The following is a 23,492-nucleotide window of genomic DNA, read 5'->3' on the forward strand; positions in this document are numbered from 1 at the left end:
TCTCCTGCGTTAGAAATGCTTTAGTCAAACGGTTGGGGATAATATTAGTGCATCGCAGAAGCTGATTCAATTAAGATATTGTGGCATCTCAGATTTCATTTTTATAATCTATTATGTATTAACTTGCTGAAGGTCTCTTCCTGACCTTGACTTCCAGGCCGCAACACAAGGAAGCGTCCAGTAGTGGAGGAACACATCCCCCACTGCACACCAACTCCTGTTTACTTCTAAACCGTTGAGCTTATGACTAAAACCTGTAAGTTTAATAGAAAATAAACACCGAACCCTCCTCAAATCCCAGCAACTTACTGCTGCAGATGATCGAGTTGCTGCACTACAGCGGTGCTCAGCGCCAGCAGGACCCAAACCTGCGCGGACAAGGCGAAGCGCAAAACTTTGCGTCAGGCTCTCCTTCCACTTGCAGATGCCGACCTTGGGAGCAGTCTTATTCTCAATAGCAGCTGCTATTGGTAAAGGAAAAGGGTTAAACTTTTTAACAGAGCGTTTTCTACCCAATGCTACTGAAGAGAGTCTGATTTTTATTTTGAAGTGCAAAAAAAAAATAATAAAAACCCCCCATCTCTTGCATACAAATGAGATCAGTAACAACGTGCCAGCTCCTGGGCACAACGAGGACAGGGTGAGGAAATGCCAAAAGGCGGGTTTGCTTCTGCTCAAAGAAACTGCCTTGGAGGCAGCTGGGCTAGTGTGCACCGGGGTAAGCAAACAACTTCCTAAAGTGATTTAACAATTAAGAAAGGAAAAGGCAAAACGCACCACAAGTTTGCTCTGCTTTAACACTCGCGAGGAAATCGCTACTTTAAGACAGACGGAAGTTCAACCGCTTTCCTGCTCTGCAGATGGCATCTCCCGCTTCACTTCCATCCGGCCACAGAGGACATTTCAGCCAAAGCAGTGATTTTTTATTGTCTGGAAGTTACTTGATGAAACGAGATCAAATTCAATAAGTCCTCCCTTCCCCATCACCACGAAATATGCTAAGAAAAGGGAGCTAGTACATCTTAGCACAGTTATAGAACAGATTCTATGAATAAAGGAGCTTTTCGTTAAATATTAAAAATAAAATTATGCTGCTTTTCACTCAAAATTTTAGTGAGGATAAGCCCCGAGGTGCTCAAAACCATTATACAGAAACCCTGTCCTTTCATTACCTTCTCTTCCTAGACTTAAGCTGGCTGGAAAAAGTCCTGGATACTTCAGTTTATCTTTGGCAGCTCTCTCAGGAGTATTTATTCTGCAGTAATATTTCAAAATTGACTGTAGAAAAAAACAGAATATCCTACGTGACTCTTCTGCAGTCTGACGTTCTTAAAGTCCCCCCGTATTAATCTTGCAAGTACAATTTATGATGAGTCATTAAGATATTTTCCATTTCAGACATATTTAAATATTTAAAAGAGCCAGAGGTTGGCTGGTATAAGATTGGAGTGCTTAATTTATCTCCACTTCGCCTGCAGAGCAGGCTGGTGCCTGCAAATACGTTCACCTTTCCTGAAGGGACATTCCCAGTCAAACCAAGGAGGGCACTGGAGAATGCAACTTCTGCTGCGTTGCAATGTGATCTGTTAAAATTGCAAACCTACCTAGAATGTATTTGGATTAGGAAATTATCTTTGTGTATCATCAGACTGGTGGTGAGAAGGAGATAAAAAGAAAAAAAAAAAAGGAAAAAAAAAAAACACGTGTCCTCAGGGAAAAGGGAGGTTCTGGCAGGGCTTGGAGCAGAATCTCAGAATAAATGATGTTGGAATTTCCTGGTACCTGAAAAGTTTGACCTGGAGGCCTAATGCAGTCAGAGAACACCCACGTCGGGATCGGCTACGGCAGTCGCCAAAGCAAAGATGTAGAATTCAGCTCATTTAACCCAAATACAACTGCAGGATTCCCAATAATTTATATTTTTTTTTTACAACAGGAACTGTGGCTGCTAAGAGAATTAAGCATACACACTGAAAATCAGGGACAAGCTGTTCTTTCTTTTTATCTAGACAAGGGCGATGCTTAAACCTCCAAATCGTCCACCTCAGCTTTGCTTTTGTTGTTTCACAGAAGCAAAGCTCTGTTGGAAAATCGAACTTACCTGGGAATAAGAGTGTTCTTTAAAGAAAATGTATTCTTTATACCAGGCTAAATCAGGTCAGTTAAAAAGGCAAAAAAAAAAGTTATTTTTTATCTGCAAGAAAATGTTTATTCTTTGTAAACCCCACAGAAAAAAAGAATGCAGCCAAGACCAAGTATTGAACGAAAATCGTGCCAAAGTAGGCAGCAAAATGGGGGAACCTCAACACAAAAAGTCAGTGACAATATTTCATGTTTTGCACAAAGATGAAAAACCTTATGACATTTCTGAGTAACACTTTCATGGTGACAATTACACAAGATGATTCAAAAATGCAAATGACAGCAACATGCACACCTGGCTAAAGCTAGAAGTTTTATCCCAAAAGAATATCTGTGATTAAAATGATGAAATTTTAACACTTCTATTGACTTGCGTGTCCTACTTTTTTTTTTGGAAGAGGCGTACATGCCAATTAACATGAAACTTTTTTTTTCTCCTTAAAATTCTTTCAATAACTTTGCCCTTCCAGAGTCCACCGCACGTTTGCAATCTCGTTAATGTTGGGTTTGTAATTCTGCTCACTTCCAATCCAATTTGGCTTCCCACCCCTTCAATCCCCACCCTCAAAAAAGCCAAAACCCTTCAGAAGCTGCCAGTGCAAACACTTTCTATCAATGTACAAGATATATTTTTTAACTTAAACCTTTGTGCAATTTATGAGTTTCCTTTAAAACTCCTTAAAAACTCCTTGGCACAACGGCTGAAAAATATTCAGCTCCATTTAAACTGTCAAACACAAGGTGATATCAAGTGTAAACCACGGTTGAATAAAATAAAATAAAAAAAAAAACCCCAGAACTGCAGCTTTTATTAGCCAGCTTTACAGTCTCTTGTATACAGTACATTGCACAGTTCCGCCTTCACAATAACGCTTCCTGCATTAATATTGTGCCTTCCACGACGCAGTATAATCAAGGCAAGTTACAGAACACTGCGGAGTTTGTATCCAAATAAACAGAAGATGTAACCTTGGTTTATAATGAACATCCCAATTACCACGTACAATTTGCAGTAGACTCTGTAATGAGCTTGATACATAAGCTAGATGACAGTGAAGGGGGAAAAAATAGTTTAAACTATCAAGTTTCCTCTTGAAATGTCTTTTCCCAAGGCACTGTGAACAAGACTGTGAGCAATTCTCAATGACTAAAAACACCAATGGGAATATAAATATATTTCACGCGACAACCACCGTCACATCATCATCTAGTCTCTTATTCTTTCCCTTGAACAACGCCCCTGAAATTTGTTTGGTCCTTTGAGGGGTAATCAAATTATCTTCTGCAACATCACGTATTTGTATTGAATACATCTATAAATCAAAGCTTTGATAGATTATTTAACCCTTTCCCTGTAAAAACTAAAGGTTTTTACTCACTATTCCTGAATGAGTCTGCAAATTTGACCTGATTATTAGGGGAAAAAAAACAAAAAAAAAAAGAAAGGGTTCAAAATCAAGCAAAGCCCTGTATTTTTCAAGAGGAAACCATGCAAGAGTACATAAAAAGGCAAGATCGGCTACTTGAAAACCAAGAATTGTTTTTAATGCATTGGCCAAGGAAAATAAATTGCAAAGTTCTGTGAGGTTTTCTAAAAATTTACAAGAAAAACTGATGGGCAGTTCTAGTCAATCCAGATTTTTTTTTTTAATCCTGTTACATGACAACGAATACAGTCTCACACAATACAATTTCATCTTGACTGCAAGAGACACTCCTGTGTGATGCCTTCAGCATGACAAAATTACTGGGCAAAAAGAAAAATTGGCATTCATTTCTTCAAGGGCTGATAAACAGAGGCATTGGGATCAAGTCCAGAAGGGCTGGTCTCCACAAATTTGGAAGAGTAATGTGGGGAAACAGGACTCAGAGTGCTGGTGGCTGCAGTGTACGTTATGCTGGGCATTACCGCCATAACTTCTGCAATCTTCTGTTTTAGGTCCTTGATTTCCTGATCTTTTTGAATGATTTGCCCTGAAAACAGCAAATAACATCACTTAGAACCAGCAGCGCGTTGCCGCCCACCGCCAACCCTTCATCGACACGAGCCGCTGACGCGAAACGTCCAGACATTCGGAGCAAAAGCACGACTCGCCTAATGCCTGGTTTGCGTTGATGAACTACTTTTAATTACCTCTAGTCACCACGTTAACGCGGCGGCTCCATTAGATTTTGGTTGGATTCCACACCAAAAGATTATTTTTTGTGGCTCAACGCTTCTCCACACTTCTCCGTCCACATTTTACACGCACCTCCCAGGAGCACAAGCCTTACTTATTACATGTGTTACTTCATTCCCGCTCGGTCCCCAGGTGTTGCCTGGTCTAGTCGAGACGTGGCGTCCCTGCCCACGACAGGGAGGTTGGACTAGATGATCTCTAAGGTCCCTTCCAGTCTAGGCCATTCTAGGATTCTATGATTTCCCAAATTGTCCCCTTCTCATCGTTTTTCTAGCCCTGCTTTGGGCACCCTCATGATGTCACTACAGCCATTTAGGAAATGATGCAAATAGAAACACCCATGAAATAAAACAAAAACGTTTCTCACTCCAATCAAGTTCTGCAACCAAGTAAACTTCTTCAAGGAAATTAAACAGGTACTAAATTACAAGGTTACTTGATTTTGCCCAGCTGAACAAAGCAGAGCCTCCAAGGTTTTATACGGGTTTCATGCTCCCTCTGGTGGCAGCAAGAGCCAACCAACAAGGATCTGAGCACCAGCGTGAAGTTTAAAACAGGTTGGGTTAACCTTTTCCCCACACATGTAGGTTATATTTCCTCCAGGAGTTCCAAAATCTTATTAGGGTTCAAGGATAGGGACTTACTAGACAGCAACTATTATTTTATCTTCTAGTTCTTTAAAAGAAGTTCTCCAGCTTTAAGGCAATGGCTCATAGAAATGCAGAAAAGCATCATAAATTAATGTAAGCGCCTATCTCGACATTTAGTATCTGTAGTTCAATAGCTTGGGGAGATTAGGGCAGCTGGGTTGCTCAGGCTCCCACTTACAAAGCTGTAAAACACAAAAAAAAACCCCACCGAAAGCTGAAACGCTGCACGGGGCCCATAGCCCCCTCCTAAATAAAAACGTGGGATATTCTTTCTGTTGTATTTTCATGGTTTCAGGCAGTGTTGAATTAAGCTACCCCACCTTACCTTGGGCAATCTCAAGCTGCCGTTTTGCGTCTCCTAACGCCGAGAACAGATCCAGCTTGATTCTGGTCTCTGCACTCAGGCTGTTCTCTAAGTGCTGTGTTTTATCCTGCATGGCTGAAAGCGCTGACATTAACACCTCCGTATCCTTCTCGTTTTCCTTGTACTTCCGCAGCTCCTGCAGGAGTAATTAGACAAACATTATTCTCATCGACTTTCCACATGAGATATAGCAAGAAGCCTCCTCTCTTCCCCAAGCACACCGGTGGGCCTGGCATTAATACTGTAAAATTAAAATGATCGTTAATTAAGGACACTGTAATATTACCTCCAGTAATTACACACGACCATCAGACGAGTAATTAAAGCCCTATTGTACGAGGCAGAATTACAGGGTGGTGAGCGAGCACCATGTACTCTGCTGCTCTGCCCTCCATCACCCGTATCGAGAGCCTCCACCCTGCGTCGCGCTTCCAGCACCGGCCGAGCCGCCACAAAGAGCTCTTGGCCAGGCTGGGGGACGTGGAAACATTTCCCACAAGAAAGCAGCTGGAATGGGGACCGACCTCCCACCAGGCAGTTTAAAGCCAGACTAAATAAGCATTTCAAGCTGTATCAATTGGTTGATGAGAGGGATTTCTTTGTCTCAGAATCTGTTGAACCTAGCTGGGTGGCAAACCGAGAAATTTAGAAAAGGGAAGAGAGGGGAGCAAGTATTTTGCATAGAAGAGACTGGTGCCTTGTGGCTGGGAAGTGCACACTAACATTTTGACTTAAAAAAAATATATATTATACACACAAAAGATTTCTATACCTTTAAATGCAGAAACAATATAATAAAAAAAATTATTGATGCCCGTAACAGAAAGCTTCTCTAACAGTTTGAAGATGCTAATAAAATTTAAAAGCTTGATTATAGCTGGTTTTATTTATTTGAAACCTCTGCTCAACAGCTCCACGGATGAGCCACACTTGTTTTCAAGGGTTTGCTAAACCTGGGAACAAGGCAGCTACAGATGTTATTTGGAAACAAGTTGTTGGCTACACCAGGTGGATTGTAAAGTGTCTAAAAGACCACAAGACAATAAAAATACATATTCAGGCAAATTATCAGTTAACAGCCCCAGTCCATCTTTAGGAATGAATATTCGAAAGGAATAAGGTCAACTTCGGCTCACACATTTCAGCTCTTAAATTCTACGATGTCAGACAACACGTCTGCTGTGAGTTTACCACAACATACTTGCAATATTCAAGCGCTTTCAATAAAAACAAACAAACAAAAAATCTCACAATTTAAACAATCGAACGGTGTGGAGCTGAGACTATCAACCTCTCTCATACCCACGTTCTTACAAAGCCTTGATGAAAGACACCTCAGAAAAGCACAATTCTTGAAGGTGTTGATTGCCTTTTATGCAGACCCACCAATTTCCAGGGCTGAAAGCGCTCATTGTGATGCTGATCTAAGCCACTGGTGCTTTCTCATTACCTGAACTTTTATTTCTAGTTCTCGTATCTGATCTTCTTTCAGCTTTATGTCAATTGTTAGCTTCTTGCACTCTGTCTCCAGCTCTCGGATACGATTTCGTAAAGTTTCGGTACATTCTCCTCTGCAGACAAAAACATTAAAAGAGAGGAAGATGAAATAAGACTGAGCCTGTCATTCCTGAACTGTTTATAACACGAAAATTAATACAAAAGCTGAAGGACAAAAGGGAGGAAACTAACTTGGTTCTTTTCAGCAAGAAAATTTCCTTTATCACAACAATGCAAAAAGCTGTTAAAAGTTACTCAGTGTTAGGCCTCACCTATTAGGAAATTTAGAGTATTTATGAAATATACAGAATAGAAAAGCAGAAATAATTCTTATTAGACATCTGGCGCACTGCAAGACAGTATTTTGGCCAACATAGTGGATTCACAGTCCCCACAGGGAAGAGGATGTGCCTTTTTTTCAAAGCAGACTGACCCACCCGAGGTACAACATCTCTCTGCCAGCACAATCAGGGCAGAGCAGGTAATTTAGATCATATTGATCCTCCACATCCCGTAAATATAATTAATGTACAGGAGCACTGAGGCTCAGCTTCATGGAAGGAGATCTCCCAGTCCTCCTCCTGCCTCAACACACAAAGTTGCTTTTAGTTTTGGGTTGGGTTTTTTTGAATCAAATACAGAGTACTCCTTTACATATAGAAGAGTGGAAAAATGCCTCCCCAGTGCTCCCCAAACCACATTTAATTTGCATGTCGTCACATTTCAGTAATTTCCCGGAGCTGAGCTTGCTTCTAGGGTAGAACCAAGGTACCTTGTAGCAGCAGCAAATGCAACAGCACGTGCAGCCGTTGCTTCTTCCAACTTCTTTCTTTTCTTTTCTTCCATTAATTGTTTTTCTACAAAGGCTCGTGCCTCCTGCTCTGCCTTTAGTTTCTTCTCCAACTGGCTGATCATTTGTTTGTCTTTTTGTTTCATTTGTACAGCATTGTGTAATCTGGAAGGTAACAGGTATGGGATTTAACGGAGGTTCTTACTTTGTAAAAATAAATCAGTCAATGGTCCCAAATGAGCCTTGCTGGATTTGCAGACAAGTGCCTCAACTTCCGTAGAGTCTTAACATAATATTTCCCCTTTACCAAACTACAGTCAAGAGCGACTCATTTCCACAACTGTGGAGAAACACGTACTTGTTCTGAAGCAGTTCGTTTTCTTGTCGGAGCTGTCCCATCTCAGACCGAATTCCCCGCTCCGTGTTAGTCAGAGAACTGATCTGACTACGGAGCTCCTGTTCAATCTGCCTGCTCGCTTGCAGATCGGCCTTTAACTTTTTAATATCTTGTTCCAACCTAAGAGAGACAATTTGAAAAGACAATTTCAACTTTGCTTCCCTGTTACCCAAAGGTTCAAGTACGTTATATAAAAATAAACGGAGTAAATATCACACCACCTGCCAACCTCCCCAAAGCCTTCATGCTTAAAATAATCAACTCCTAGAAATTATGTCTATCCTTGCTAAATAATAAGAATAATGTTTTATATAACTATACATATATAGCTTTATGTATAGCTACGCACACACTTCATAACCTCCCACAGAATTTGTTTTCCTCCACGCAGTCCAGAGTTGTAAACCAAATTCTAAGGAATTATATTTTTTTCCCTCCAAGTCTAAGAAACTGCAAGCATGGACAGGCGCATATATTAACAAATTTTACTTCTCTTGACAAATTATGCGTTTCATTTGCGAGTTATAGCTCAGCTATGGAACAAATTGCTGAATTTTCACCTAAATGTGTTTCTTTTTTCTGGAAGCATATGATGTGCATATTGAATAGAGTACGTGTTAAATCACCCACAGTTCAGGAGTCAGTAAATTTAGTTTTAATTGCTACTGAACAGAGACCATCTGCTATAGACACAACGGTACGTTTAAAAAGTTCATGAAGACTCATGCAACCTTATTAAAATATTTTCACATAAAACTGGTTAAATAAAATACAAGTTTCTGAAAGAAAGGCACCCAGCTCACCTTTATTTTTCCCCTTATTTTCAAAATACGATTTTTCTTAGAATAAAAACACATCACAGGCAAATAATTAACCGATTTTCACAGACACCGTGTTACTTATTTAAAGCAAATACACCTCTCAGCCATTCACACATAAACCTCATTTGCTCCACCAGCTCCTGATTTCAAAGTTTCTAAGTGCTCATAACGCGGATGGTTTTATTTCCTGAAGTCCCACGCCGATTTAGCGGTAGTCAAACATTAAGGCTTGGGGAAAATAGTCACACAAGCCAAAATGAACTGCCCTGATTGACATTCACTAGAACAGGGAAAACATTTTGCTCCTGTGGGCTTCAGGGCAGGAAAATCTCCGCCTAAAACACCAGTGAGAGACGCAAGAGACGAGGCGTAAGAATATCCTGGGTGAATGAGTCAAGAGGTTAAATGTGGAATAATTGAAATTCATAAAAGTACATTTATAACAGGCTAAAACTGCACCAAAGGGGGCTATGGGGTAAAGAATCAGCAAGAAAGAACCTAAGAGCGTGGTCTGTCAGATGCTCACATCCCACCTGCTACTGAGCGCTCTTTCTAGTTGTACTTGAGCTGCCCTACTGGTAAGATGAATTCCTTTAAAAATAGGAAAAAAATGTGGTCAAATGTTATCTTTCAAAAGAGAAAAGCCCAACTTATGCTCGGTAGGCAAACCGAAACAGTACAAAGCAAACACACATTTCGTTTTGAAGACCACAAATCGTTTCAACACCTTGTACTCTGTTGCAGAGGAGGAAAAGAATTTGCAAGCCTAACCAAAAATCCACTGAACTGTGTAACCACAGCACGCAAACCAAAAACGGGAAGCCCATCAGCAGACATGATCAGGTACATATTTACATCGTGTCTGGTACGTTAAGGGATAAACTGGACAGACACTGGGTGATGATAGTTCAGTTTAATCTTTCAGTAAGTAGTAACTAAGTGTCTTAGGGCAAACTTATTAATTGAAAAGAGTGAGATGCTGTCAGAAGCATTAACAGACTGCTGCCTGTTGGTTTTAATACAGGTTTTCATAAATACATGAAAAAAATGGTCAGTACGACAGCATAAAGGGATGCACATAAATCACATTTTACATTGACAAGTATCCATAAAGGATTTCACCAACATTGTCTATGATAAAACGGTAACTGTGAAAATAAGAGAGCTGTGAATAGTCTTTTCCTCGTAACTATGTCAAACTTGCTCAAATAAGATATACCAGGATTTATTCTGGGTATTTGAAATTCCAGAAAAAGCAGCACTTGATCAGGTAAAGCCCAAATAAATCAGAGGCGCTGGCACAGGACGAGCCCAATTTGTATTTTTGCCAACAGAGCGCTGACATTAGGTCAAACTTCTCAAGCCATCTGGTTAAAAAAGTCACCGAGGGCTCGGTACCCGCCGTGCTCACGGGCTTGGTCCACACTGGGCTGAAAAGAAAGATGAAAGCTTTGCGACGCGCAGAGCGCACCCAAACGCGAGCAGAGGGGACGTCTGCTTTCCAAACCAGGAGGAAACGCGAGGCCACAAGCCACAGCCTCCCTCTGTCCTCAGCACAGGCGAAAGCACACCTAAAGAGTTTTTATCCTGGTGTGAAGCAGTCGCCCCTGTCAGCATAGATGACCTGACTTAAACAGGCTAAAAGATAGAATAATGTACGGAAAATACGATCAATCCACATAGAAAGATTGAATAACCATTGCAGTGTAACTCCAAAGGGACAGAATTAATACAGAGAAAATTTCTTCCGAGCCAACGGCAGACAAAACCATTGGAAATTTACCTGTCAATGGGCTTGTTTAGAAATAAGCTTCGAAGTAAGATTTTACCACATTTTCATTACTCTTTTTCATTGTGCTGTAGTTTTTCTATAGCTGTAGTAGACGTTTTCTGCGATTTACAAAGCAAATAAATGCTCCTAAAACAAGTTAGGAAGTTAATCCGTCATAACGCAAGGGCCAAATGATCCCTCTATGGTTTCTCTCCCAGACCTGCCACAAATAACTAGAAATAAAAATTCACATTAAAAAAAAAAAAGACATGAAGTTAGTCTCCCCTCCAAACCACACATACTCTCTGCGTTCTCTAGTGTTACTACGCTTTTAGCCATCTTACAAAGTCTAATCAAATATTTTCAGCCCCAAAAGTTTCTCCTGCGGAACGGCAAGTCAAAGGTCTTCTCTGTATACAGACAGAGAGGTCATCCATCATTTCCACAGAAAATACAGGAAGATTAAAAAACATTTTCTGTTGCCTCCTTCGTAAAATGAAAGTGTATCATCAAGGTAAACCACTACGATGTCATAAAAGCAACTTTCGCTGCTGCGAGCACAGAGTAGCGCCTGGAGTTTCCCAGCTCCCCTCCGTGCAGTCTGCACTACTCTTACAATGATAAATCACCCCATAAGACAGCACTTTTTTTTTTACTATTATTTCTATCATTTAATTTTTTGCTTATTTCTAGGTTTCCTGAAAAAGTTATTTACAAAGGAAGCGCGAATAAAAGTTTTGAGTTCTAGAAGATACTTCTCTCCACTGCTGCACAAACTACAAGTCATTTTGACCCACGGCTGGTTTTAAAAATGAGGGTTTAGTCGCAGATGAGTACATTGCGCTGTTTATACAAGCACGGCCAATTTCTTTCGGTTTGTCATTACTATAAACGCAGGTTTGCCCATTTCCTTTTCCCAGCACTACCACATATCATTCCTGATCTCGGCGATGAAGAGAATTAATCGGTAATCACCTCCAAGACTGAGGCGTTTTTTTTTTCCAAATGCTTCAGGGAAGATTGATGAATCAACTCAGAAAACTCAATTCGGCTTAATCCTCCCAAGTATTGACAACTGGGGAATAACATGTCCTCGTGGCTTAGTTTACTCGGTTAATGCAATCCCATAATCACCTGGCAATTGCAAAGTAAACACAATTTATAGAAAAAATTAAAGTTTTAAAAGACCCAGAAGGCACTCAGATGCTTTTCTGAGACTCGATTTTTTTTTTCCTTCGCTGTGTTTCAGCCCGACCGCTTGGCACAAGCGAACCTACTTCCTTGAGGCACTGACGTTCTCCTGCTCTAACTAATACGCAGTTACCAGCAGCTCCTCGGAGCATTTTTCATTACCGAGATGACAGTAATCCACGGGGAGAAAGCAGAGTTATTTATTTTTTTTTGCTCCACAGAACTGATTTAAGGAGATGGCATTTCAAAAGGTTATTCTGTTCCTGAACAGTCCAAGCGCTCTGTTGACAGTGGCTTGAGAACAGTCTGCTGGAAGGATTGTCTCCCAGATTTCTAATTTACATTCCCAATTCTGCTGCTTTTCTATTCTCTGTTTTCCTTCACTCCATCATATTGCAGGAAACACTGAGCACCTTCCCCGCTGCAGCTGCCAGCGGAAAGCCTGCTGGGGTACTAATGCCGTGTCAGGCAGGGGGCTGAGGAAGCAGCAGCCATCACTTTTAGGACACCAGTGGTGCCACAAAAGAGGCACAATAATTACCACCAAACGGGCAAAAATTTACATTACGACCTTCCAGTCCGTCTCTGAAGGTAAATACGGAATTTTAGGAAAGCAAAATAAGATGTGGCAGACAAGCTCTTGCTTCACCAATATTTTTCTTAGTCCAATTCCCAGAAGATGTCCTCGTTATATCTGACAATAATTAGTACACAAGACAGCTTGTTTCAACACCTCATGTGCCAAAGGCAAGATCTCTACGGATACAAACAGTTTTGCCAAGCTGCACTGCCAGTCTTTTGCGTGTGGTCGGTTTTTTCAGTGTGTTTTTTTTTTTTTTCTTTTTTTTAAAGGTGAAAATACCAAGAGGCAGGACGTGATTATTGCTGTGTAATACGCAACGCACACAAAAATAAACCTGTAGCAATCACAGCTTGGACCTGTTTCATACATGGAGGCCCTAAAACATGAACAAAACCTGCTGCACCTCAGAAGTGACAGTGAAACGGCAACAAGAAGCCAACGTGCGCTGTACCTGCTGATAAATAACATGAAATGTAAAGGGATACCACGTTTATCCCTCCACTGGGTATCAAGGGTGTCCCTCCAATGGCCCAATTGCCAGAGAGTTGGGAAATAAGCAGCTCAGAGATCAGAGATTCGACTATTAAGCATTTGACAAACAAACAGCAGATTTCAGCAGCCGATATTTGTTTCAGCTGTAGGAACAAAAATTCCAGCTAGGACAGAGGTTACCTTGAGCAGGGACAGAGCCTCCTGAATCCCCCCGAAACACCTAGAGACGGGGATCAGCTCCTCTCCAAAAAACTAAACACACAAGCACTAGCCATTTACCAGAGAGAACAAAAATAAAAGCTTATTGTTTCAAATAATATCTATAAAACATAACCCTCAATTAATGACCAGTCAGCTTTTGCATATAAACATCACATCAAGGAATTAAGCAAAAAAGTTAACGAGCACGCAAGACTCTTGTTCTCAGAAATCCCCGTCTTTTCTGTCTTGAATAAATGCCCTGTCCCTAGCAGTCATAAGGCATATTTTACATTTAATTCTGGTTAGTCAGCTCAGGGAACTCATTTCTGAACACAAAAGGAAAGCAGTTTTTGGTTTTGACATCCTGCTGCGAGTCTGCTGGACAAGAAGTTATAAAAAGCATCTTTATTTGGAAGCTGTGCAGATCCGATCTGAAAGTTGGACGCAAACGCAGGACCTCATACAGTCCCTTTCAGGGTACAGCACTGATGCACACTAAAAATTTAATAACGGGAATGAATAATACTACTGGAAGTGGAAAAGATGATGAAAAACGCCTTACACTCCAGGGACGGGATAAGTGACGAGTCAAAAAAAAAAAAAAAACCAAATCAAAAACACAACATGAATTTTTAAATTTAAGTGCGTTCCATCCCTTCCAATTTGTCAGGTAAGTTCATGGTTCCATGGTGTAGGAGTCACCTACTCAATCTGAACAGAAACAAGATTTCATGAATGATTTCAGTCATCTACTTTTGTAAGAAACAGCGAGCAGCCACACACAGCACCCCAGTGTTTTAAGTGCTCCTGGCTTGCCTGCATGGGGAAATCAGTGTACAATAAGCAGCTACACAAATCTGTGGCACGACAGCCACATCACACCCACGCCTCGCACAGAAACATTTGACAAACAAGAGACTGAAGTAGCTTAATTCACTTTCAGGGCAGAGTAAGGCTGCGTTGCACAAAGGCATGTCCAGAGTACCCCAACTGCGTACTCCATCGCTACACGGTGTTAGAGGAACTAGAATTCTCTAAGTACACAGTCTGGATTATTGTACACTCGTTTCTGCATTAGAAAACCCGCTTTGGACAAATAGAACGATTGCTCGGTCTAAGCTCACATCACAGCACATAAAAATTTCAATGTGTACTTTAAAATTTAAAACATAGGAGGTTTAAATCTCAATCCTTGTCACTGCTACTTGGGACAAAATGCTTCGTGTGGCACATCATTCCAGAAAATACAAATACAGCAGTCCTGTGTTTCCTTAGCTGCAGCTTTGTTGAAAACAGAGCCACCTGCATCTCAATAATCTTGGCTGAATTAGATTCAAAATTTAGATTGATTAGCTTGTTTCTTCTTTGCTTCATACAAGTTCTCTGCAGCCATTCGGTATCAATTAGTGTGGATATTTAACTGGCTGAGATACACCAATCAATAGCAGAGTGATTATCAGAGGAGAAAATATTTTTCACTGAAGTAATTGTATTCACATCGCACAAATCCTCAGAGACAGACCAGAGTCAAAAGTCCAATTATCAAAAGGTACCTGCAGGGAAAGCGAACTTCAGCTGCCAACTAAGGATTTGCTGCTTAGAGTGTTCGGCACGCGAGAAAACGAAAAAGACATAAGCTGGGAACGGTAGGAAAGTGCATAACTGCAACAGTTTCAGTCTAGGCCTATCTCTACCCCATTCTGAACCCTGACACACCACCTCGTACTTACAAGTACTTGTTCTGGTAACATGTGACAACACTGTGTATCTCAGGACTTACACGCTGGACTTACTTGCTGCATTTCACAAACACACCTTTATTTAAACTTCAGATAAGCAAACGTCAAGATGTGACTTTTTTGCTCTTTACAGCTTAGAAGGCAGCTAAATTAAATCCCGGTGATCTGTACCTAAAGCAATAAGGCAGCAGGTATGCAAGCAGGGGTCTGAACTTATCACTTTAAGGAGTTACACAGCAGCTGATACTTTGCACCTATATTTGTGAATTGAAGTTTAAAACCAAAAGCCAAACATTTCGGGGAGGGGGAGGCAGGGGAACCAAACAAAACCCAATAAAAAAAGCAAGACAAAACACTTGTTCAGGAATCCCCAAAAGACTGAACTGCTCAGAGCTGTAAAGGTCACTCCATGGAAGCTTTGTCAAGAACACACCCAGCGAGCTCGGGAACAGCGACTCTCCACATTTCTCTTGTGCCTTCTCCCAAACGACTGGCAAAGCTATTTCTTACGCCCCACAACACCCCTGTGAGGTAGGGAAGTATCGTGCTCTGAGGTAGGAAGGAAGCGATTTGCTCGAGGCTGCGTGGCAACCCAAAGCCAAAATTGAGGAACACAGCTCAGATCCTAATCTTATTCCATTACCAGACAACCCTCTCTGCTCTATGGGATCATAAGTTAGATTTTCCTAAGAAAAACGAAGATCTGATGTATGGAAACAAAGAGAGGAGAAGAGAGGCTGTTACACAACGCTCAGGTCAAACTTACCTTACCAGTGCATCTGGTTTGCTTAGCTGGTTATTAGGAATACAATTTTCCATTAAGTCCTTATGTGTGCTTGGGCTCTTGCTAGCACATTTCTGTTTTTTCTCATTTTTAGTAGACGAGGAGGGGATGCTCCCATTAGTTGCGCTGTGACTGCGAGGCGAGGAGTTCACAACTCCGCTGACATTTTTGTAATTTTTGGACGAGGCAGTGCATGAGTCCTCTTTTAAGAGGTTTTCTGTACTTCCTACAAGATCATTATTTAATCTTTTACTATTGATATGGTTTTCCATATATTCGATTTCTTGTATTTTAGAGTCTACAGGTTGCAAAATATTGTTATTTATTCCAAGGTTGTGTTTCTTAGCATCCTTGTCCTTTTCTTTCCCTTTTTCTCTATATTCTAGCTCTGGCAACGTTGCAGATAATTTTTTATTGGCTGGAATGCCTCCATTGTGCTGCAGAAGTACTGAGGAATCCATATCAGATAATCCTTTGGCTGCTGCAATACCAAAATAAAAAAAAAAAAAAATCACTCAGTTCATTAAATCAATCGATGCTGTGACATACAAAGAAAAGTCACTAAGTACACACCAGTCATTTCAGCAGAAAACAATCATTATTAGAGCCTATCTAGAAAAGAAAATCGGAAGTCACGTGGTATTTTAAGGCTTTTTTTCTCATTGCAGGCAGGAAACCGTAACCAAGGGATTTAATAATAAATGCTATCGCTTCAGAGAGCACCGACTGACTAGATTGATGCAGTTGCTAATAAAGAAATAAAGAGAGGACACAATTCATTTCTACTGTCATACTAACCACGGCCAAAATAATTTTATTTCTGGCTCCTCTGTTCCCAAGTTCACCGTATTTTCATCAAATCAACACAAACTAAAGAAGCTCTTCCTTTTTTATTTTTTTTAACTAGCAGATAATAGCAAACATGTTAAGTAATAAGCGTAACTTGCCTTCCTCTGCCTCCCTCTCTTGCCTTTGTAGCATCTGCTGTTCTGGGGGCAGAGCTTGCTGGAGAAGCTGCATGTAGAACTCATTCTCTTTCTGCACTTCTTTTTGCTTTCTTAAACGCATTTTGTAGCTGACGTAACTTTTAAAGCCAAAGCCCAAAGTCACAACAGGGTAGCCAATGCTAGGAAAAAAGCGCCAACATTATTCTTCAAAACGTAATCGTAAGAGCAAAGTAATAAATAATAATTATGTAGAGAGATACGAATCATAAATTATACAGGTATGAATACATGTGGATTACAACTTTTCACAGAAAATTATATATAAAAACATTTTTTGCTGCACTACAATAAAGCTACAATTCAAAAACGTAGGCACTTCTTTATCAGGATAAAATTACAGTTCATTACAGATAGCAATTAACTGTGGCATAGATTAAAGGATTACGACAAAGCAACTGCACTATGCCCAGCAAAGACAGCTTTTTAGACAAGCAGCAGAACAGGAATTATGCATCCTTTAAGGAGATAACAGCCAAATGTAGCAGAAGTTCCCAAGTTTTTTTCCTAAAGGGCCATGTAATCTGCGAGACATTAAACTGGGAGATGCTTTAAACAGTGAAAGGAGAAGCTGATCCTTAGCCCCATCCTTTAAACTCAGAAATGAAGAGCAGATCCCTTTTCCACCACCATTTAAAGCTGAGACAAAACAACGGTTCTCCAAAATACCGCCGCTGAAGGAGGCCCCGGGACACCGTCTCACGGCAGCACAGGCTGAGAAGTAAGAGCTGGCGAAGCCGCTGGCACATCCAGCTTTGGGGCTACCCCGTGCCCGGGGGACACCAGGGCTGAGAGCCCAGCGGCCGTCGCCTGGTCCAGCCACACGTGACCCTGGAGGTAAAGCCTCAGCCAGCACCTGCCTCTGCTGAGGGTGGCCCCAAGGCAGACACCTCTCCCGAGCCACAGCCAGCCTTTGGGAATTCCTCGTTTAAAAGGCTGACCTTGGAGCTGTAAGCAAAAACCATCTCATCTCTAAACGTGGTTCTTCCACTTATCTTACTGCCAGATAAGATATGAAAAATTGCACTTCCAGCCCAGCTCCGCAACTCCGTTTGTTGACAGGGATGACAGATGCGTAACAGAACTTTGAAATTACTGCTTCGCGTGTCAGCTTCGGCACGCGGAATTTAAGTATTCTTATTAGCCTGTGACAACCGAACCGTTACCGAACACTCACATCTCACGTTAGCGCACTTATTTACAAGGATACTTGATCAACTGGCAAACATCCCTGTATAAAAATATTAACCCTGACAAGTATTTTCACAAAGCACAGCAAAGTTGCATTTCAAACACCAAGGGTATCCTAGATCAGAAGAAAATCCAGATGCACATGACTATTAACCATTAAAAAACTTCTCGTTCTTCGCTCAGTAATAGCACTTGTGCAAATTCCGTTTCTAAGCAAGCTGCCAGAATGCAAGGATCATTTGCATATGCATCTGACATTATCTCTGCCAATGCTTCTCTTGTAACGCCGTGTAAAGGCAGCTGTAGCTACAGCTCTGACACTCTGACGACAAGCTGAAACGTTTGCATCCAATTCAGCAGCAGAGAGACCTTTCTTCGCAGCTCCTGAAGTGCTTTTGTAACCTATTACAGAATTTAATTAGTGTTTAAAGGATTTATTGCACAGCGTAGACAAGATAAACTAAAATGACAGATGCCTTAATTGACTGGAGGCTGTATCGGAGGGAACTGGACCAAAGGAAAAAAAAACAGGACACATTTCAAGCGTAGCCCAATCACTGCCTACTACACTAAAAACTTGTGGAACAAACGTGTGTTTCCTGCAGATGAAGATACTCTGCAGGTAAGTCTTTTGTCCGAAGTCACTCTTAGCACTTCCAAAGCAGCAGTGTAACAAGGAGTGCTTGTTATTTATTTTCTGTCATGCTTTTCAACCTGAAGCTTATTCACTTCCTCTGGTGAATTATGAACTCAGACGTTCATGAGAACCCTTCTCACTGGAGGGGGAAGGAGTGCTTTGTTATAAAAAAAGAAGAAAAATTTCAGAAGGGGATACACAAATTATCCGTGAATATATATTTTTTTGCTACTTTTACCACCTATTCAATACGTGAATACAAGATTTGTACACTGACGACAAGAACTTTCAATAAATGCTACAAATATTCATGCTACAAACTCTCCACAGCTCACTTGGTTCATGTTTCGCATACATTTCTCCTGGAATATTTAATGACAGATGCGCCAGAGGAGAACTGAGCAGCCAAACCCTGAACCAAACCAGAAGGACCTCAATGTTAATTTGTTGGTAAGAGTGAAATAAAGGTTAATAAAAAAAGGAGAAAAAAACCCACACAACACTTACCAGTGTGCTGCAAATGGACGACAAAGGTCTACATGGAAGTTTTTTAAATCTTTAAATCTAATGGCTGCTTCGATATAAACAAAAAGTATCCACAGTGATACTGTTGGTAAGCACACCCCCCTCTCTATTGAGAGAAGAGAAAAATCAGAGAAATACCTTAGTAACATATTATAAGCAGCAACTATTTTAAAGTTATTTTTAAAACATTCCAAAAGTCCAAGGGAATTTTCAGGCAGACACATAGGAAACTGTAAGAGGCATTTGCTTTTTTTTTTCCCAAATAAAGTATCTAGGATGTTTTTATTTTAAACCAACCCTAAACTCTTGCCTCCTTATCTTGATTACTTTTATAAGGCATCAGTGAAAAATAACAGACGCACAGCTAATGAAATAGCTTGGCACTGAACCCTACACAGAGAAGGAACTCAGATGGAAGAAACTGCAGCAGATGAGGTAATGGTTCAGCTTAAGATCTTTGAGTCAGAAGCGCTAAGCTCGGACTACTTTTTCACTCCAAGTTAGGTATCTCTTAGTAGCAGCGGCGAGCACATCAGCTGAGAAAACAGGAGTGAGTAAGCACCGTCCTCGTTACTCCATATACAGTCAGAACTCTGCAGGAGGGGAACCCTGAGGGCAGCACATTGATTTCTCTCCCCAGCACTACTGGCCAGAAAGAAAAACAGCAGCCAGGCAAAAGTAAGGTCTCAAACCTCGGGGCCAGCGGAGAGCCCCCGCTGTTGCTGGCAATACAGCCACTGCCAATCAATTCCAGCTACGTGCCACGAGCTGCCTAAGAATAAACAAAGTTCTTGATTCCACACTGACACCAACACCCTGTGTGCAGGTTTGGCAACCAGTTGGAAACTAAGAGCAGCGTTACTCTGAGAGCCTGATGTTATTTACTGCGGTCTCTGGTCTCTCTTGAGCAGCTGCACTCTGCATAAATGAGACACCTCTAGCAGCAGTTTAAAGGGACTCAACACTACAGGTAGGCAGAGATACCACCTAAAAAAGATCATAACTTCCAGGAAAAAAAAAAAAAGTCAAGTTCTCATCAACTTAGATAAGCTTTTAGGAAAAAAAAAGAATCCCTAAGGTTGCAGTCCATTAGAATATTAAACAGTCTTAACAGCTACAGTGAAAATTGGCCCATCAGGTTTTTCCTTCAGGGTTTCTAAACATCAACCCTGAGAACAACTTCAGATAACACTTTTAACGTATTAATACAATTCTAAAAATAACTCTAGATTTTCTATGTATCTTAAATGGGGCAGCAACTGGTTCACAGTACCTTCCATTAGCTCCCACATCATCATTATTTTAAATGACTAACTTGTCAGGAAGATGACTGCTTTCACCTGTAAGCTGAGAAATGATCCGAGCTATCCTGCAAAATTCTTGGGATCTGAGGGCAAGTCTAACAGGAAATATTACAAAAGCCCCAGATCCCAAGGACTTGAACAGTTAAAAGATACCTCAGAAAAACAAAAACAAAAATCAAGTTTTATTCCTGAACCTTTTTAAATTGAAGGTATCCTGCTTTCAGCTGGGATAGAGTTAATTTTCCTCCTAGTAGCTGCAGTTTGGATTTAGTATGAGCATAGGGTTGATAACACACTGATGTTTTTAGTATAAACACTACTTAGCAACAACTAAGTCAGAGATTTTTCAGCTTCTCATGCCCTGCCACTAAGAAGGCTGGAGGAGCACGAGAAGTTGGGAGGGGACACAGCCACGGGAACCGACCCAAACTGGCCACGGTAGCACTGTTGCACAAAGTTTTTCTACATTGAATTGCTGGAGAAGTGTTTTACAATCAGGAATATATATTTATATTCTTTTTTACTTTTAGAATTCCTGTCTATACACCTCTTTCACTGGTCCAGCTCTCATGATGGCCACAAAATGCCCCCAGACATGCACAAAGTGCAAATCAGCACAGTAACAAAAGCAAACGGCACTAAAACGAATGTGGGAGCAAACAGAAGAGGGTTTCTGCACGTTACTACAATCTCTAAGACATATATTCAAGCTGGTAAGCTGTAAATAAAGAATAGTGACCTACCTGTGTGCCAGACATACTGTACCCACACATACGTGCTGGCAGCAAAAAACAGCCATTGTATTGGTATGAAGAGCAGACATATTATATTTGATGTGAATGCTACACAGACAAAAAATACTGAAAAGGCCTAAAAGAAAGGAGGGGTGGGGGGAGGAAAAGAAGAAAATGTTTCAGTTTATTCCAGCAAATATTACCAGGTTACTAATGGTGACACCACAATGATTTCAACATAAACACACTAGTGTTGTCCATAATGAGGGCAAAGAAATGGAGCAGTCAGGCCAAGGAAAGCAGAAATTTGGCCAATTAAGAGAGAACAGGTGCAGCTTGAGAATTTTTGCCCATCTAGTCTTCCAGCAAGTCTCCAAACAGCTCCATTTATTCCTGATTATTTTGTTTGGAGCTTTCATTTACACTGTTGATACAGTTTTACCATTACTATACTCTTCCTTTGGGGAAAAAAAACCCCAAACAACCAACCAGCAGTGTCATTTACTCTCTCTGAAAGAGCAGTACATAGCTAAAGAGGCAAGGGCTTCCGTTTTATTTTAAAGAAAACCCTGTTAGGTAGGGATCTAAACCCATGCACTAACCTCAGGAATTCAAACCATATTTTCCTACGGTGAAAATGTGATCAGTCTATAGTTCACTTCCACTTGCCACAGATAAAAGATGAAGTCAAGAGAGAAGAGACAGGTCACCCCGTCACTTGAACATTTCTCCTCTTGTGAAAACGATCACTAGCACCATTAAGTTAGCTGTCCCCGCAACTTTTTGGGACTTCTCTAAAAACGATAGGAATTTTGTGCTCTACTTACCAAACCCTGGTATCTGAAGGAATCGTAAACACTCCTGATGAAGAGCCAGAACGGCCACAGATACTCAAATCTGAACTCCAGGACAAAATCTGCCAACAGTACTAGGGCCCACACTACCAGGAACTTCAGATACAGGAAAGTGCTGCAGAAAATAAAGAAAAAAAAAAAAGAAGGTAATTTCAGGTCAGTATTTCCAGTAGAGACTTTTTTAAAAAAAATTAACAACTTGGGAATAAAAACTATAGACAACTGTAATATATATCAGAGAACTTCATCCAAAATAATTGTCCAAATTAGGTAGTTTTATTATTACCTTAAAATCAGGTCACGTTTAATGAAGTTAATTACGTTCAGGTGCATTTGTTTTTAAAGTTGCAAAGAAAGAGAAGGCTCACTGCTGTTACAAGACATTCATCAACACTCTCCCTTTAGCTTTACAGGGGATTTTTACAAAGCCAAGTCTTGACGACAGGTAAGCTCTCACAGCTCTTCTAGCTTGCACACCTGTAGCTCAGAAATTTCTGCGTTCCCTCTCCTCAGCAGACTGCAGATGTTCATTCATTTTCCACATTTAACACAAATTGCAACACCAATAAACTGAGATATATTTTAAGCCTGTAACTACAGCAGTTAGGACAACTGTTTTGTTGGCAGAGTTATACTGGAAAACATCTGCATTAAAGTAAACGTATCCATTTACAAAAAACCCCCCCAAACAACTAAACACCACAAAACAACCCCAAAAACCCCACAACAGAAAGGTGGGGGTACAGGAGACTTGAGACCAGACAGTCTAATTTCTATTTCTTTCATTATTTCAAAGCCATGTTCCCTCATTCTCAGTCCTGCGTTTGGAACCACTGATGATCCTTCTTGGCTACACAGCTCAAAATATTTTGAGAGCATACCTAAGCCAACACAGGAGCACTTGAGGGATCAGCCCAACCCATTCTGCTAAAAAGCAGGAAGCAAAACCCCTTTTTGCCCCAAACTCATCACCCAGAGATCTAGTATGTTGCTCTAGTACCCCAAAATGCAACTACCTTGATGCACAGTATTGGGTTATAATAAAGGAGGGGGGGTTAATTTTTTTTTAAATCGAGGGCAGCTGCTTCTTTTAGTAACTTATTTTTCCACTTCTATCATACTGCCAACAAAGCCCACAGAACTTTGCCCTGGAATGTTTACTGAGAAGCTGCCAAGAGTTTGCATGCCCGGTGCCAGGTAGGCTCAAGTTTCCGCACTGTTCATGGACATGTGGCTTTTTAGGAACTCGTTCAGAGCTTCAGAGAAGATACAAAATAGAAAACTTCTATGGAGAGCGTTATGTACCGGCAGAGGTTTAGAAGCAACTGAACTACTCAGGCAATTATCACTCACTTGAAACACAAGGTCAGCTTCCAGACCACATGACTGGGAGAACACTTTGATTTCTTATGAAGCAAAGATTCAACGCATGTGCCTAAAAGTGACGCTTATCAACTGGCCCGGCCCTACAGCTTCCCCAGATAGAAAAGTTTTTGCTGAGCCCTCTCACTTAGGGCACGTTATCAGGCTCCCCTCTAGAAGTCTGATGCCACTCAAGCACAAGCTTTAAGTCAGCACAAACTAAAGAAAGCCTGGAGTATAAAAACAACCCACAACAAAACCCAAGCACACAAAACCCAC

At 40.9% G+C, this 23,492-nt stretch overlaps 1 protein-coding gene across 1 annotated transcript; it reads right to left on the reverse strand.

The window, feature by feature from the left end:
• Positions 1 to 2,921: 2,921 nt before the first annotated feature.
• On the reverse strand, positions 2,922 to 22,027 carry TMEM57 (transmembrane protein 57; the record flags this gene model as incomplete). The annotated part of the gene is made up of 10 exons (XM_009873563.1): positions 2,922 to 4,116; positions 5,298 to 5,472; positions 6,787 to 6,907; positions 7,606 to 7,788; positions 7,982 to 8,140; positions 15,585 to 16,080; positions 16,550 to 16,728; positions 18,942 to 19,065; positions 21,007 to 21,133; positions 21,825 to 22,027. Coding segments are annotated over 10 exons (1,970 nt in total), but the record flags the coding sequence as incomplete, so codon positions are not given.
• Between the last annotated feature and the right edge of the window lie 1,465 nt (positions 22,028 to 23,492).

This window comes from Apaloderma vittatum, unplaced genomic scaffold (assembly GCF_000703405.1).
Source record: "Apaloderma vittatum isolate BGI_N311 unplaced genomic scaffold, ASM70340v1 scaffold25297, whole genome shotgun sequence".
In the NCBI taxonomy this organism is placed as follows: Eukaryota; Metazoa; Chordata; class Aves; order Trogoniformes; family Trogonidae; genus Apaloderma; species Apaloderma vittatum.